This window comes from Rattus rattus, chromosome 10, assembly GCF_011064425.1.
Source record: "Rattus rattus isolate New Zealand chromosome 10, Rrattus_CSIRO_v1, whole genome shotgun sequence".
In the NCBI taxonomy this organism is placed as follows: Eukaryota; Metazoa; Chordata; class Mammalia; order Rodentia; family Muridae; genus Rattus; species Rattus rattus.
Window position 1 is genome coordinate 2,449,026 of NC_046163.1, and position 12,458 is coordinate 2,461,483.

At 55.3% G+C, this 12,458-nt stretch overlaps 1 protein-coding gene across 1 annotated transcript in view; it reads left to right on the plus strand.

The window, feature by feature from the left end:
• Window positions 1-11,881, plus strand: part of Sox13 (SRY-box transcription factor 13) — a 43,932-nt gene extending 32,051 nt beyond the window's left edge. The window contains exons 2-14 of the mRNA XM_032915200.1: window positions 697-895; window positions 3,349-3,460; window positions 3,544-3,630; window positions 4,423-4,595; window positions 5,059-5,127; window positions 5,461-5,575; window positions 6,893-6,975; window positions 7,122-7,284; window positions 7,782-7,891; window positions 7,984-8,080; window positions 8,469-8,612; window positions 9,440-9,656; window positions 10,227-11,881. Of these exons, the coding sequence (XP_032771091.1) occupies window positions 698-895; window positions 3,349-3,460; window positions 3,544-3,630; window positions 4,423-4,595; window positions 5,059-5,127; window positions 5,461-5,575; window positions 6,893-6,975; window positions 7,122-7,284; window positions 7,782-7,891; window positions 7,984-8,080; window positions 8,469-8,612; window positions 9,440-9,656; window positions 10,227-10,500 (1,842 nt within the window). The 5' untranslated portion in view covers window position 697 and the 3' untranslated portion in view covers window positions 10,501-11,881. The remainder of the gene's footprint in view (window positions 1-696; window positions 896-3,348; window positions 3,461-3,543; window positions 3,631-4,422; window positions 4,596-5,058; window positions 5,128-5,460; window positions 5,576-6,892; window positions 6,976-7,121; window positions 7,285-7,781; window positions 7,892-7,983; window positions 8,081-8,468; window positions 8,613-9,439; window positions 9,657-10,226) is intronic.
• The last annotated feature ends 577 nt before the right edge of the window (window positions 11,882-12,458 follow it).

Consider the following 12,458-nt stretch of genomic DNA (forward strand, 5'->3'; position numbering starts at 1 on the left):
CCTCAAGTCTATTTAAAAAAAAAAAAAACTGTCTTGTACTGGGGAGATAGTTCTTGGCTTTCTTTCGGTCAAGTTGGGAACTAAGTAAGGCGAGCTGTGCCATGTGTATAAGGGCTCCTGCTGATTCTAGCCATGTTGGTCATTGGACTGGAAGTTCAAACTCCTTATTTGGGATAGGGTCTCACTGTGTAGCTCTGGCTATCCTGGAACTCGCCCTGGAGACCAGGCTGGCCTCCAACTCACACACATCTGCCTGCTTCCCAACTGCTGGGATTAATGGCGCGGGCCACACCTAGCCTTCAAATTCAGACTCTTACAATGCTGACTCTCGGTCTTATCCTGTGGTAGCTAGATCCAGTACATATGTTGACACACATAAAGTGCTCAGTTCTCTTGGGTTCGGAAGCAGCCACTTAGCCCACTCTGACTTCCTCTGGTGAGCTCGTGAGCTCGGTAGACAGAACTGAAGGTGCAGCTCAGCTGGGTTCACTTTGCCATGCGCGAGGCCCTGGCGCTGCAGAAAAAGGAGAACGCAGGTTCTTAAGTAGGCTTGTGTAGGCGTACGCATCTTTGAGCGGTGCCAGGAGGTGCTTGGGTTGGGGAAACAGGGTGGAGGTACTTCCTGGCGGGCAGGGTGGGTTTATAACTGGGCCATAGACCTCATTCACTCAGTGTCTTCTGTCCCTCCTTTCTCAGGATGTCCGTGCGGAGCCCCGTCTCTGTGCAGCTGGCCCCAGACAGCGCTAGCACCATGGTGAACTGCACCGTCAAGTCTGAGGAGAAGAAGGAGCCTTGCCACGAAGCTCCCCAAGGCACAGCCACTGCAGTGGAGCCCCAGCCTGGAGACCCAGCCCTGGCCTCTCAGGATGCCACCAACTCCAAAGCCCCTCCTCAGGTGCCTAGCACTTTCTAGGGACCCCCGGGGTCAGCGTCCCCACTCTACCTTTGTGGCTTCACTACTGAGGCCAACCCACCCGTTCTTTTTTTTTCTTTTCTTTTTTTCGGAGCTGGGGATCGAACCCAGGGCCTTGCGCTTGCTAGGCAAGTGCCCTACCATTGAGCTAAATCCCCAACCCTCAACCCACCCTTTCTAACACGCCTGTGTGCTCTTGCCTACCTTGTGTGTTCTCAGAGGCCACGGCCCTTGTACCCGGTGACCAGCTGGGGATAAGATAAGATACACAGGACCTGGGAAGGGTGGTCTCATTAAGTTGGAGAAAAATTGCTGCTCTCAGACTGAGATTTCCTTAAGATGAGGGAGCTAGGGTTGGAGAGATGATTCAGTGGGTAAAGTGCTTGCTGCACAAACATGAGCATGGACGTTTGGATTCCCAGAACCCTTGTGAAAGCCAGGAAAGTGTGGCAGCTACCTGGAGGCAGAGATTGGGAGTCCCTGGAACAAGAGACCGGGAACAGTGAAAGACCTGCCTCAGTAAATTAGTGACAGGTGCTTTGTCAAATGTGGGCTGACACACACACACACACACACACACACACACACACACACACACACACACACACACACACACACACACACACACAGACACACACACACACACACACACACACACACACACACACACACACACACACACACACACACACACAGAGAGAAAGAGGTGCACCTACCTGCACACACATGTGCCCACACTCATGGGAACACACACAGGAAAGGGAACTGAAATGGATGGTAGGGATTCTGCAGGGGGATGGTAGGGATTCTGCAGGTCTTCTGCCATACAGAAAATTTAACTTGATAACGATAAAGAGGAACTCAATTTGGAAGAGTGGGGATGGTGAGGGAACGCGTCCTAGAGGACTCAGGGCCTTGAGCATCAGGAGGCTTGAGGTCCTAGTTAGATGAGATGTGGAAATTTGCTGTTGCTTCTGCAGTGACTGTGGCCGTGGTGCCACTGCTGTGGCCTCCTCCTCCTCCTCACCCTCCTCCTCCTCACCCCTCCTCCTCCTCCCCTCCTCCTCCCCCCCTCCCTCTTCCTCCTCCTCCTCTTCCTCCTCCTTTTCTCCTCTTCCTCTTTCTGTTTTTGGTTTGGTGTTGTTGTTGTTGTTGTTGTTGTTGTTGTTGTTGTTGTTGTTGTTGAGACAGGGTCTCTCTTATGACCAGGCTGGCTAGGAGCTCTCAGAGATTCACCTGCCTCTGCCCCTTGAGCAGATTAAAGGTGTGCGCCACCATGTCTGGTTGAATGCTTCTCTTTTAGATTTGTCTTTATTTACTAACTATATTTATACTTTCCAGACTTAATTATTTTATACGTATGTATATGTATGAGTTTTTTTGCCTGTATGTGTTTAAGTGTGCCACATGCGTGTCTGGGGCCACAGAGGTCAGAAGAGAGAGTCAGATCCCCTGGAATGGAGTGGTTGTGAGCCGCCGTGTGGGCACAGGGAACTGAAGCTGGGTTCTCTGCAAGAGCAACAAATACTCTTTCTTAATCGCTGAGCTACCTCTTTGGCCCCGAATATTTTTTGGTTTGGTTTGGTTTGTTTTTTTGGTATCTGTGTAGGGGTTTGTGCACGTTGAGTGGAGTTGCCCTCAGAGACCAGAAGAGGGTGTTGGATCTTCCGGAGCCGGATGTGGGTGCTGGGAACTCAGGTCCTCTGCAAGAACTGCTAAGGCATTGCTCAGGCTCCGGGACCACTGAGGGAAGGCACAGTGGGTGCCTGTAAGCAGGTAGCCTGCTGGAGAAGCACGTGGGTTTGTAATAACACCCAGCTGAGGGTGAGCTCTGTATTAGCTCCTTTTCTAGTGCTGGGACAGATGTCTGAAGAGCTCAAAGAAGGATTTATTAGCTCACAGTTCGAGGCTATACGTTGTGGAGAAGATCTAATGGCCAGGAGCTTGAGGCAACTGGCCACGGTGTGTCTGTAGTCTGGAAGGGGGCAGGTAAAACAGTCCAGGGTCCTACATTCAGAGTGAGTGTCCAGTGCCACAAGGTCCCCTTGTCAGTTAAACCACCCTCATAGAAAATCCTATCGGTGTGTTTCCATGGTGATTCCAGACCCATCATTGGCCCCTCCCGACGTATCGGCCTCTTTCAGATAACTTTAGTACATGGATCCCAGAGGCAGGCCTGACTTTCAGAGTTGTCAGGGGCTTGTGTGAGATCCAACCCCCTGTGAGCCACCCAGCCTGGAGCAAAATGCAGGTCTTTTGGGTCTTTTGTTGTCCCCAAGTCCCTGTTCATGTCACTGTGTCATTTATCAGGTACTATGAGCAGGGGCTGGAGTGCCTCAGGGTCCCTCGGAAAGGACATCTTTGTGGTGATCAGTCCTTGTACCGTGTGCTCCCCTTTCTTGGGAGTGGCAGTGATAATTCAGTGTATCTTACAGGACTGTGCCTCACCAGAGAGCAGTGGGTCCCCAGACCCCAAGAGACCAGCAGCTTCCGAGGCTGCTTCGGGAAGCCAGGAGCGGCTGGACTTCAACCGCAACTTACAGGAAGGTAGGATACCCGTCGGGTCAGGGGTGAGGTCTAGGCTGGTCTCTGCTGGGCCCTCACCCTGCTCTTTCCTGCCATTCTTCCAGTCGTGCCAGCCATTGAGAAGCTGCTGTCCAGTGACTGGAAGGAGAGGTTTCTGGGAAGAAGCTCTGTGGAAGCTAAGGATGTCAAAGGTGTGTACAGGCCTGTGTGCAGAGGGCAGGGAGAACATTCCAGAGCCTTTCCCTTCTGGTCTAGTCATGCATTCTGAGAAGCTAGGGCAGCACCTCATGCCCCATGTCTTTGCTCCCACCTGGTTCTGAGGGTCATCACCATGCCTCCCCTTGTAGTTTCTTTTTTTTTTTGGTTCTTTTTTTTTTCCGGAGCTGGGAACCGAACCCAGGGCCTTGCGCTTCCTAGGCAAGCGCTCTACCACTGAGCTAAATCCCCAAGCCTCCCCTTGTAGTCTCTAAGCAGTAGTTTGGCCCATCCCCAGGTTGGGGAGGCCTCGCTGGAAGCGGATCCCTGGGATGGATCTAGGCTCTCATTCAGGGGCTAGAGTTTCCGCATCCAGCCTTTCAGCTCTTCATCTGCCTTGTGAGCTGACAGTTTGCACTCACTGTCGGGAGTGGAGGTTTCCAGGACCTACTGCCAGCTGCTGCTTTCCTCAGTGTTTTCCAGAGACATCCTGAGTATAAACGGTCCCAAGTTCAGCTGTTGGGACTAAACTGCCACATCAGACAGCCAGGTCGAGAGGGAAGGGAGGGACATGAGCAAACATTGCCAGATACTAGCCAAACAAATTTCCACACATTAGCACGTTCAGCCTCAAACTAGCCCCATGACGTGACTGTCATTGTGGCAATCAATAAATTTAAAAACAAAAACAAAAAAAACCCCTGAAGTACAGAGAGGCTAGCAGGATCCTGGGATAGAGCAGTTGAACTAACAAGGACTCCCAACGGCGGCACGTCTCTGTGGAGCAGGGACCCAAGAGAGCCTGGCTGAGAAGGAGCTCCAACTTCTGGTCATGATCCATCAGCTCTCCGCCCTTCGGGACCAGCTCCTTACGGCCCACTCTGAGCAGAAGAACATGGCTGCCATGCTGTTTGAGAAACAGCAGCAGCAGATGGAACTGGCCAGGCAGCAGCAGGAGCAGGTGAGCCTGGGTGGGGGCTGCGGAGTCCTCCGTGAGGGAGGGTGGCTGCCGACAAGAGAAGACCAGGTTCTGAGAACTGGCACTTGGCTGTGTCCCCTGACACCAGGCTCTGTCCCCTGGTACTCTACCCTGTCCCCTTGTCCTCTGCTCTGTCCCCTGACACCAGGCTCTGTCTCCTGGTGCTCTACTCTGTCCCCTGGTGCTCTACTCTGTCCCCTGGTGCTCTACTCTGTCCCCTGGTGCTCTACTCTGTCCCCTGACACCAGGCTCTGTCCCCTGGCACTTGGCTGTGTCCCCCTGGAGCTCAGATCTGTCCCTGGCACTCTGCTCTGTCCCCTGGCACTCCGCTCTGTCCCCTTGCTCTCTACTTGGCTTCCTGAGGAAGTCAGGGGTAAGCTGGGACAGGCACCCGAGGAGGGCCAGGGCCGTCCCTGATTCCCCTGTCAACTCCATGCCTCACCAGATCGCCAAGCAACAGCAGCAGCTGATTCAGCAGCAGCACAAGATCAACCTCCTCCAGCAGCAGATCCAGGTGATGATGGCAGGGCCACAGGCCGAGGGTGGCACTGGACTGGGGATGTTGATGTCCCTCCTCAACCCCCTAGGCTTGATGAAGATACTTTTGCTCTAAGTCCCTCAGATTCTATTGTCCTGTTCTTAGAGGGTGACCCAGGGTGTCTCCCCCTGGTCCCGTTGAGACTTAAGGACAAGGAGATGGTTACCACAGATATGGTAGACAAAGCCGTTGGAAAATTGTCCCTACTTTGTGCCCTCTTTGTACCCACCCCACCCGAGCCCTGGGCTGACCCAGCTGGACAGCTCTTCGGGTCCCCGTGGACTCACGGTGGGGTCTCTTTGCCTTCAGCAGGTTAACATGCCTTATGTCATGATCCCGGCCTTTCCCTCAAGTCACCAGCCTTTGCCTGTCACTCCTGACTCCCAGCTGGCTTTGCCCATTCAGCCCATTCCCTGCAAGCCAGGTGAGTGGGACAGGGAAGGGCCACCACAGAGGCAGCTTTCTTGAGATGAGAGACGGAGCCCAGAGCCACTCTTCACACGTTAGTTTACACTGTGGCCTTTCCGGGTCACGGTTCGAGGTCTGTCCCGTGGAAGAGTAAGTCCTTTCTGAACTCAGGCGGGAGACTGGGAAAGGAAGAGCGCACCACAAAGCAGAGACTGAGGAGAGAGGGAAGTTGGGGAGGCTCCCTGATGGGGTGGCGCTTGACAGTTGGGTCCTGGAGAAGGGGGGTAGGATCGGGAGGGAGAAGCTGGAACTGGGGCGTGAGGCTCAGGGGAAAGGACAGGGATCTTGGGGTCTGTGGAGGATTGGAGCATGGGGTCTGGGAAGTGGGTGCGTTTTGCGCTGGAACACTTGGGCAGGGAGTGTGTTCTCTCTGGCTGTGGGGGATGGGAATGAAGGTGACTCATGGGATGATCCCAGTGAGTTCTGGTGACAGTGCCCTCAGACAGAGTTGGGACAGGGCGGACATGCTGACACCACAACGGGATAGGTAACAGTGAAGGCTACTCTAGCCTACCCCCCTGTCCCACAAGCCTGAGACATGGAGAACGGGCTCTCAGCCACAGAGCCAACATGGCTTGCCAGCCTGGGTTCATCATCAGCACAGTATTCTCCATCTTACTACCCCGACTCCACCCTGGCTGGAACAAAGTGCCCTGAGACACCCCCTCGGAGCCCTTATTGACTCCTGCCGTGCAGCTGGTGGTTTACATGCTGTTTATCTCTGCTGCACCACCCCCCCCCATTCTAAGCCTACTGAGAAAGTAGAGGGGGAGAGAGAGAACTGTACAGGCCAAGGGATAGGCCATGGAGTCTAGACCTGGGTTCAAATACTGGTGCTGCCATTTGATGGGTTTGTGGGCAGCCCACTGAGTTTACAAGGTCTGTTTGCCTCACCCGTTAGGATGTGTAGAGAACCCTGACTAATACACCTGTAAAACGAGTCGCCTTGAGTACCCCTTACATACCAGGCACTTTATCATAGAGGGAAAGCACAGGAGGCACTCCTCCCAACACAGTAGCTTTACCCCCTGCACACAGTGGGTACAAGATCCGAGGGTGCCGTCCCTTGTGCGGGAAGCTCTATAGAGTGGGTTGGAAGGGCAAGCATGGCCATCAGCCTGCAGAGGACATAGGGAAGAGGGGATAGATAGATGATCCCAGGCAGCTTGGGCCAGCCCTGCCCACCTGCATGTGGTCCGGGGACCTGTCACTCAGGACCCTGATATTCTGGGCTCACTCGGGACTTCGCCCTTTGCCGATTTCCTTTCCACAGTGGAGTACCCACTGCAGCTGCTGCACAGCCCGCCTGCCCCCGTGGTGAAGAGGCCTGGGGTGGCCACCCACCACCCCCTGCAGGTACTCCCCTGCTCACTGCTGCCCGGGACCCCCTCCCTTGCCGAGCCACTGCCCCTCTTGGCTCACTCTCCTTGAGTCCTGTCTGTCCTGCTATAGGGGTGGTCCTCCTTGTCTGTTTCTCATTCCCCGTCTTTCTGGGTCCGCAGGAGCCCCCACAACCACTGAACCTCACAGCCAAGCCCAAGGTCTCTGAACTACCCAACACCTCCAGCTCTCCCAGCCTGAAGATGAACAGCTGTGGGCCTCGCCCCTCCAGCCACGGGGCTCCCACAAGGGATCTGCAGTCCAGCCCCCCGAGCCTGCCTCTGGGTGAGCCTTCCCACCCGTCCTCAACTAAGACAAGGACCGTGGTTGAGTTAGATGCCACCGCGGGCGTGACCCCTCCCTTTCTCAGTTCCAGTTTGGGGTTTTAAACATTTCTAAGGTACCCCATCACCAAGCTCCACCCCAGCCTCTGCTCTAAGAAAGCATTTCTGAAAGCCGAGGAGGCCTCCTTCCCCTGACCATTCTTTCTCCAGGATCAGAGTAGACAGCACAGGGTCAGGCCACTGAGCTGCACATCTGGGAGTGTTGCTTCATCCCCAGCCCCTTGGGCAAGCTGCAGCAGTCAGTCCTGCTAGGAGGATGAAGAGGAGGAGGAGGGGGAGGGCGGGGAGGGGGAGGGGGAGGAGCAGTGGGGATGGGCAGGGACTGCACCACCACAAGGAGCGCCTAGGTGCGATGTGGCAGGAAGCATGAATGTGTGGGCTGCTCCTGGGACAAAGCCCTCAGGTGCCCCGCACTTCACTTCGTTCCCTCCCCAACAGGCTTCCTTGGGGAAGGGGACGCTGTCACCAAAGCCATCCAGGATGCTCGGCAACTGCTACACAGCCACAGTGGGGCCTTGGAAAACTCCCCCAGTGCCCCATTCCGAAAGGTATGGGCCACTCTTCCCAGAGGACAGGGGCAGGTGGTGGAAGAGGAAGACACAGGAAGCGCTGATCACCACATTGTCTCTGTCCCCCGCAGGACCTCATCAGCCTGGACTCCTCCCCAGCCAAGGAGCGGCTGGAGGAGAACTGTGTGCATCCCCTGGAGGAAGCCATGCTGAGCTGTGACGTGGATGGTGAGGGCTCTGTCGTGGGGCGGGTACCACTTAACACCGCAAGGGCTGTTTCTGTCTCTGATCCCTTCCCTCCCTCCCTCCTTTCTCAGGTCCTTCCTAACATGTGTCTCCATTTTCCCCTGGTGTCTCTATCCGTGGGACGCCTTCTGGTGTCTTGTAACGACTCTGTAGAGCCCTGCAATTCTGGATCGCTTCTGTGCCTGCTCCCTGGCTGTGGCGGTCCTCTGCTTACTGGTGGCTTTTGCCTTCCTCCTCATCTTCCTCCTGCCTTGCTAGTCCTGACCTGACTTCTGTGTGAGCCTCATCAGTGCCTCCTGGTGGCCATGCCAGGGATATCTCTGCCAGCCCCAGGGCTATTGCCTGCCTGACTCTCCCTCCCATCCTCCAGGCTCTCGCCATTTCTCCGAGTCTCGGAACAGCAGCCACATCAAGAGACCCATGAATGCCTTCATGGTGTGGGCCAAGGATGAGCGGAGGAAAATTCTTCAAGCCTTCCCAGACATGCATAACTCCAGCATCAGCAAGATCCTTGGTAAGGGGGGTGGTCTGCAGCTCAGGGACTTGAGTCCAGGGGACAGAGTTCTGGGGACAGTAGGACTGAGTCTCAGGAGCCGGCTGGGTCTATTTGGGGCTTGCGTGCCTTACTGAACCCTGGAAGAGTCTTACAGGGTGTAGCAGTTGAGATGTTCTGGGCATCTGGATCCTAGGACCTTGTACCAGAGCAGGCCTCTTCCAGTTGTCCTTCCTTTGTAAGGAGTTTGTGTGTCCCTTACAAGCCCGAACACCCACTGCCTCTTACCTGTGCTGTGCCAGTGAATGGGAGACTGGCATTTTGGACCATCAGTACAAAGACTTTGTGTCTGAGACTGAGGAGGGGGCAGGGCCAACAAGACCGAGTAAGGGTGGTGTTTTTAGTGGCTGAGTCCCCTCCAGGAATCATGGGGGTTTCTTGTCTGGAGCACCGAGGTTCTGTTTCGGCTTTGCCGTGTTGGCAGTGCAGCCTAGGGCCTGGCTCTTGCTAGACAGATGATGCTCTACCACTCAACCGCACCTCAGATTGATACTGGTCACTTGGTGGCCTGGAGCGGCTGCTCTTTCATGAATGCCCTTGGGACCGAGAGCTCTCAGGGGTGCTGAGCTGTTTGACATGAAGGTGGTACAGACTACCTGCCATTGCCAGCCCCATCCATTCCCTGGCCCAGCATCCAGGGAGCGAAGTGTCTTGATGAGTGCTTCTGTCTGTATCGCCTTTGATCCTAATTGAGGACCAAGGTCCAATCAGGGCTCCTAGCCAGGACCTGGGACCTAGGGGGACCTCCCGAGAGTCTAACCCTTAGTTCTTGCCTGGTATTGGATCAGGTTCTCGCTGGAAGTCCATGACTAACCAGGAGAAGCAGCCGTACTACGAGGAGCAGGCCCGTCTGAGCCGGCAGCACCTGGAGAAATACCCCGACTACAAGTACAAGCCAAGGCCTAAACGCACCTGTGTCGTGGAGGGCCGGCGGCTGCGAGTGGGCGAGTACAAAGCCCTGATGAGGACACGGCGCCAGGGTGCTCGCCAAAGCTACGCCATCCCGTGAGCAGGCCCTCCCTGGTGGCCAGAGGCAGCTTTGTGGCCGCTGTGAGAGACTGGGTTCGTGTGTGTGACTGGTCTTCGTGAATGGCTGCCAGCAAGGATATGGGTGCCGATTTGTGTGTCCTGTGTGTCATGTGTGTGATCCCTGGTGGATAATGACTGTGTGTGAGACTGTGGTGACTGGGGGTTGGGTGTGAGACCTAGACTGTGGGGTACCTGCCGCCTGACACAGGCAGAGCAGATTCAGACCACAGATAGTCATCCCGTAGGAAGGTCCCTTATTTGACTACGGCAGGCACTAGAGTGGAGTTCTGTAGATATAAACAATGACACCAAAACGAGATAATATTCCCGTGCCACCGTCCAACATACCCTTGGCCCTGAGTCTTCCGGCTATAGCTGACAGTGAGTTTGGCCATCAGGAAGCACACACAGGGACCAGCCTAGGCTGGCTACCCAGTCGGGACTATGGTTGAACCGTGTACCTGTGAGGCCTGGAGAACAGCTAATGGGGAGGGCCGGGAGGGCTCGTGGGTACATCTGTAATCGCGACTTTTCTCCGCCTCTCAGCCCGCAGGCTGGCCAGGCACAGGTGAGCTCAGATATCCTGTTCCCTCGGGCAGCAGGCATGCCCTTGGCACGTCCACTGGTGGAGCACTATGACCCCCAGGGCCTGGACCCCAACATGCCTGTCATCATCAATACCTGCAGTCTCCGGGAGGAAGGGGAGGGCACAGATGACAGGCACTCGGTGGCCGATGGAGAGATGTACCGGTACAGCGAGGACGAGGACTCAGAGGGTGACGAGAAGAGTGAGGAGGAGCTGGTGGTACTCACAGACTGATCCTCAGCTAGCTGGGCCTGGCCCGTCACCGCTGGGAGAGAGACCTTGTTCCCAGCCCGTCAGGCACAAGCCAGCCTTCCTGAACTATGTTGGTACTTGGACTTTGGGCGTGCCCAGGTAATGGGTGAAACTGCGTTTGTAGATACATTCCCCAGGCGGGGCTCCTCCTCCTCATCACACCTCCCGCACATCTGAGGAGCCAACGGCCTGGCTGGGTGGGGTTCACGTGGCTGCGGTGAGCCAAGCTGGCTGAGGGTTTTAGCCCTTGGGGCGAATGGCCTGGGACCACTGGGTGTATACCCTCCTGTATGTCCACCCACTCGAGGGGATGGCAGGGATATACCTGTCCCCTTAAGGTCACATGCTTTGTTTCCATTTTGTCTCGGCCCAAACCAGCCATGGTGGGACAATATGTTTGCCCTAGAAGCTCCCAGGTCACCCCTGTGTCACCTGGGTTACTCTGTACTCTGTGCAGTCTGGCTGTCCCGTCTTTGTCTTCCAAGTCCACGTGCCTCTGGCCGCTGTGTGTCTGTGCGCAGCTCACGTCGTCATCCCTCTGCTCTTGGCGGAAGGTGTTTGCTGGGTGGTCACTGTGAGCCAGGCGTGCTGGTGAGATCCGTGATGTGTGTCTTAATGCTTCTCTGGGGGCTTCTTCTGTGTTCCTCTGTCCCCAAAATGCTACCTCTTTGTCAGTCTGGTGTCTCAGGTTCTGTGTATTTTCTTCCCATGTGCATTTTCTCTCTGTCTGTCTGTCCCTGCTCCCTCCCACCACACCTGCTGTATCTTCTGGGTGTTTGTAGGGCCCAGCCTGCCCCTGGGACTGGCAGTTTCCTGACCCCATGACCCCTTTCCTCCCTTCTGACTTTGCCAGTCAGTTCCCACGGAGCCATTTTTAGGTTAGCTCCTGGGACCGTGAGAGCGTGCCTAGGCCTCCAAGGGGCTCTGCCCCAATTCCCAACCTGTGTCCCCAGGCATGGGGGTCTTTTGTCAGTGACAGCCCTGCAGAGGGGACTCCATGGCAGCTGGTCTCCATCCCTTCTTCATGAGCTTAGGGTGGGTTCTTCCCTCCCCCACCTCGTCCTGGGGAATGGGCTCCACTCGTTATAAATAAGCTTTCTGGTTGTGTACCAAGAAAATCAAAGACCATCAGCACCCAGCTTCAAAGATCTGGAGCTGCCCTGGGTCAGGGAAATGATCCCAAACCCCACATGGCCGGGCGCCTCCCTCCCCACCTCTGTTGACCCTATTTCTCTCCAGACTGTTTCTTTTTATGACTGTAAACATAGATAGTGCTTTATTTTGTTACTAAGAAGATAATGATGAATAACTTAACCAGCATATTTGTTTTCTGATGGTGTAATAAAGACCGACCATTTCAGAATGTGCCCTTGCTCTGCTGGGAGGCTGGCCTGACCACATTCCCAAGGCTGGCATCAGCCGGTCGCTGCTGCCCCCTGGTGGTAGCATGTGGGAGTATCAGGCAAAGTGTCTAAAAGAAATGGCTCTGACAAGCAGCGGGGAGAACATGGGGCTTGTGAAGGCCACATTGCTGAGGGAGGCACTTTAGCAGCCTGGAGGAACCGGCTCAGCTCCCCCCCCTTTGGGAGAGGAAGCCACTTGAATCCAGTGAGAGCTGCGGGCTCATCCGGCAAGAGGGTTCGCACACAAACACCCAGGAACTCTCTCGTGGGCTCCCTGCCTTTCAGGACTCCATGACCTTACACTGGAATGGGGATTTCAAAAGCATAGTTGTGAAAGGATTGTCGCTGGAGACAGGGCTGGAGGAAAGGACAGAATTCCTCAAAATTAATAGGGTTCTCTAAGACAGGTCGTGGTTAAATTCATACCATCAGCATGGTGTGGGAGAAAACAAACAGCTTGTGAAAGAAATGGGCCAGATTAACAAAGGCGGCGTGTGTCCCTGAGGAGGGGGGCGATGGGGCGGTGCATGTTCCTCA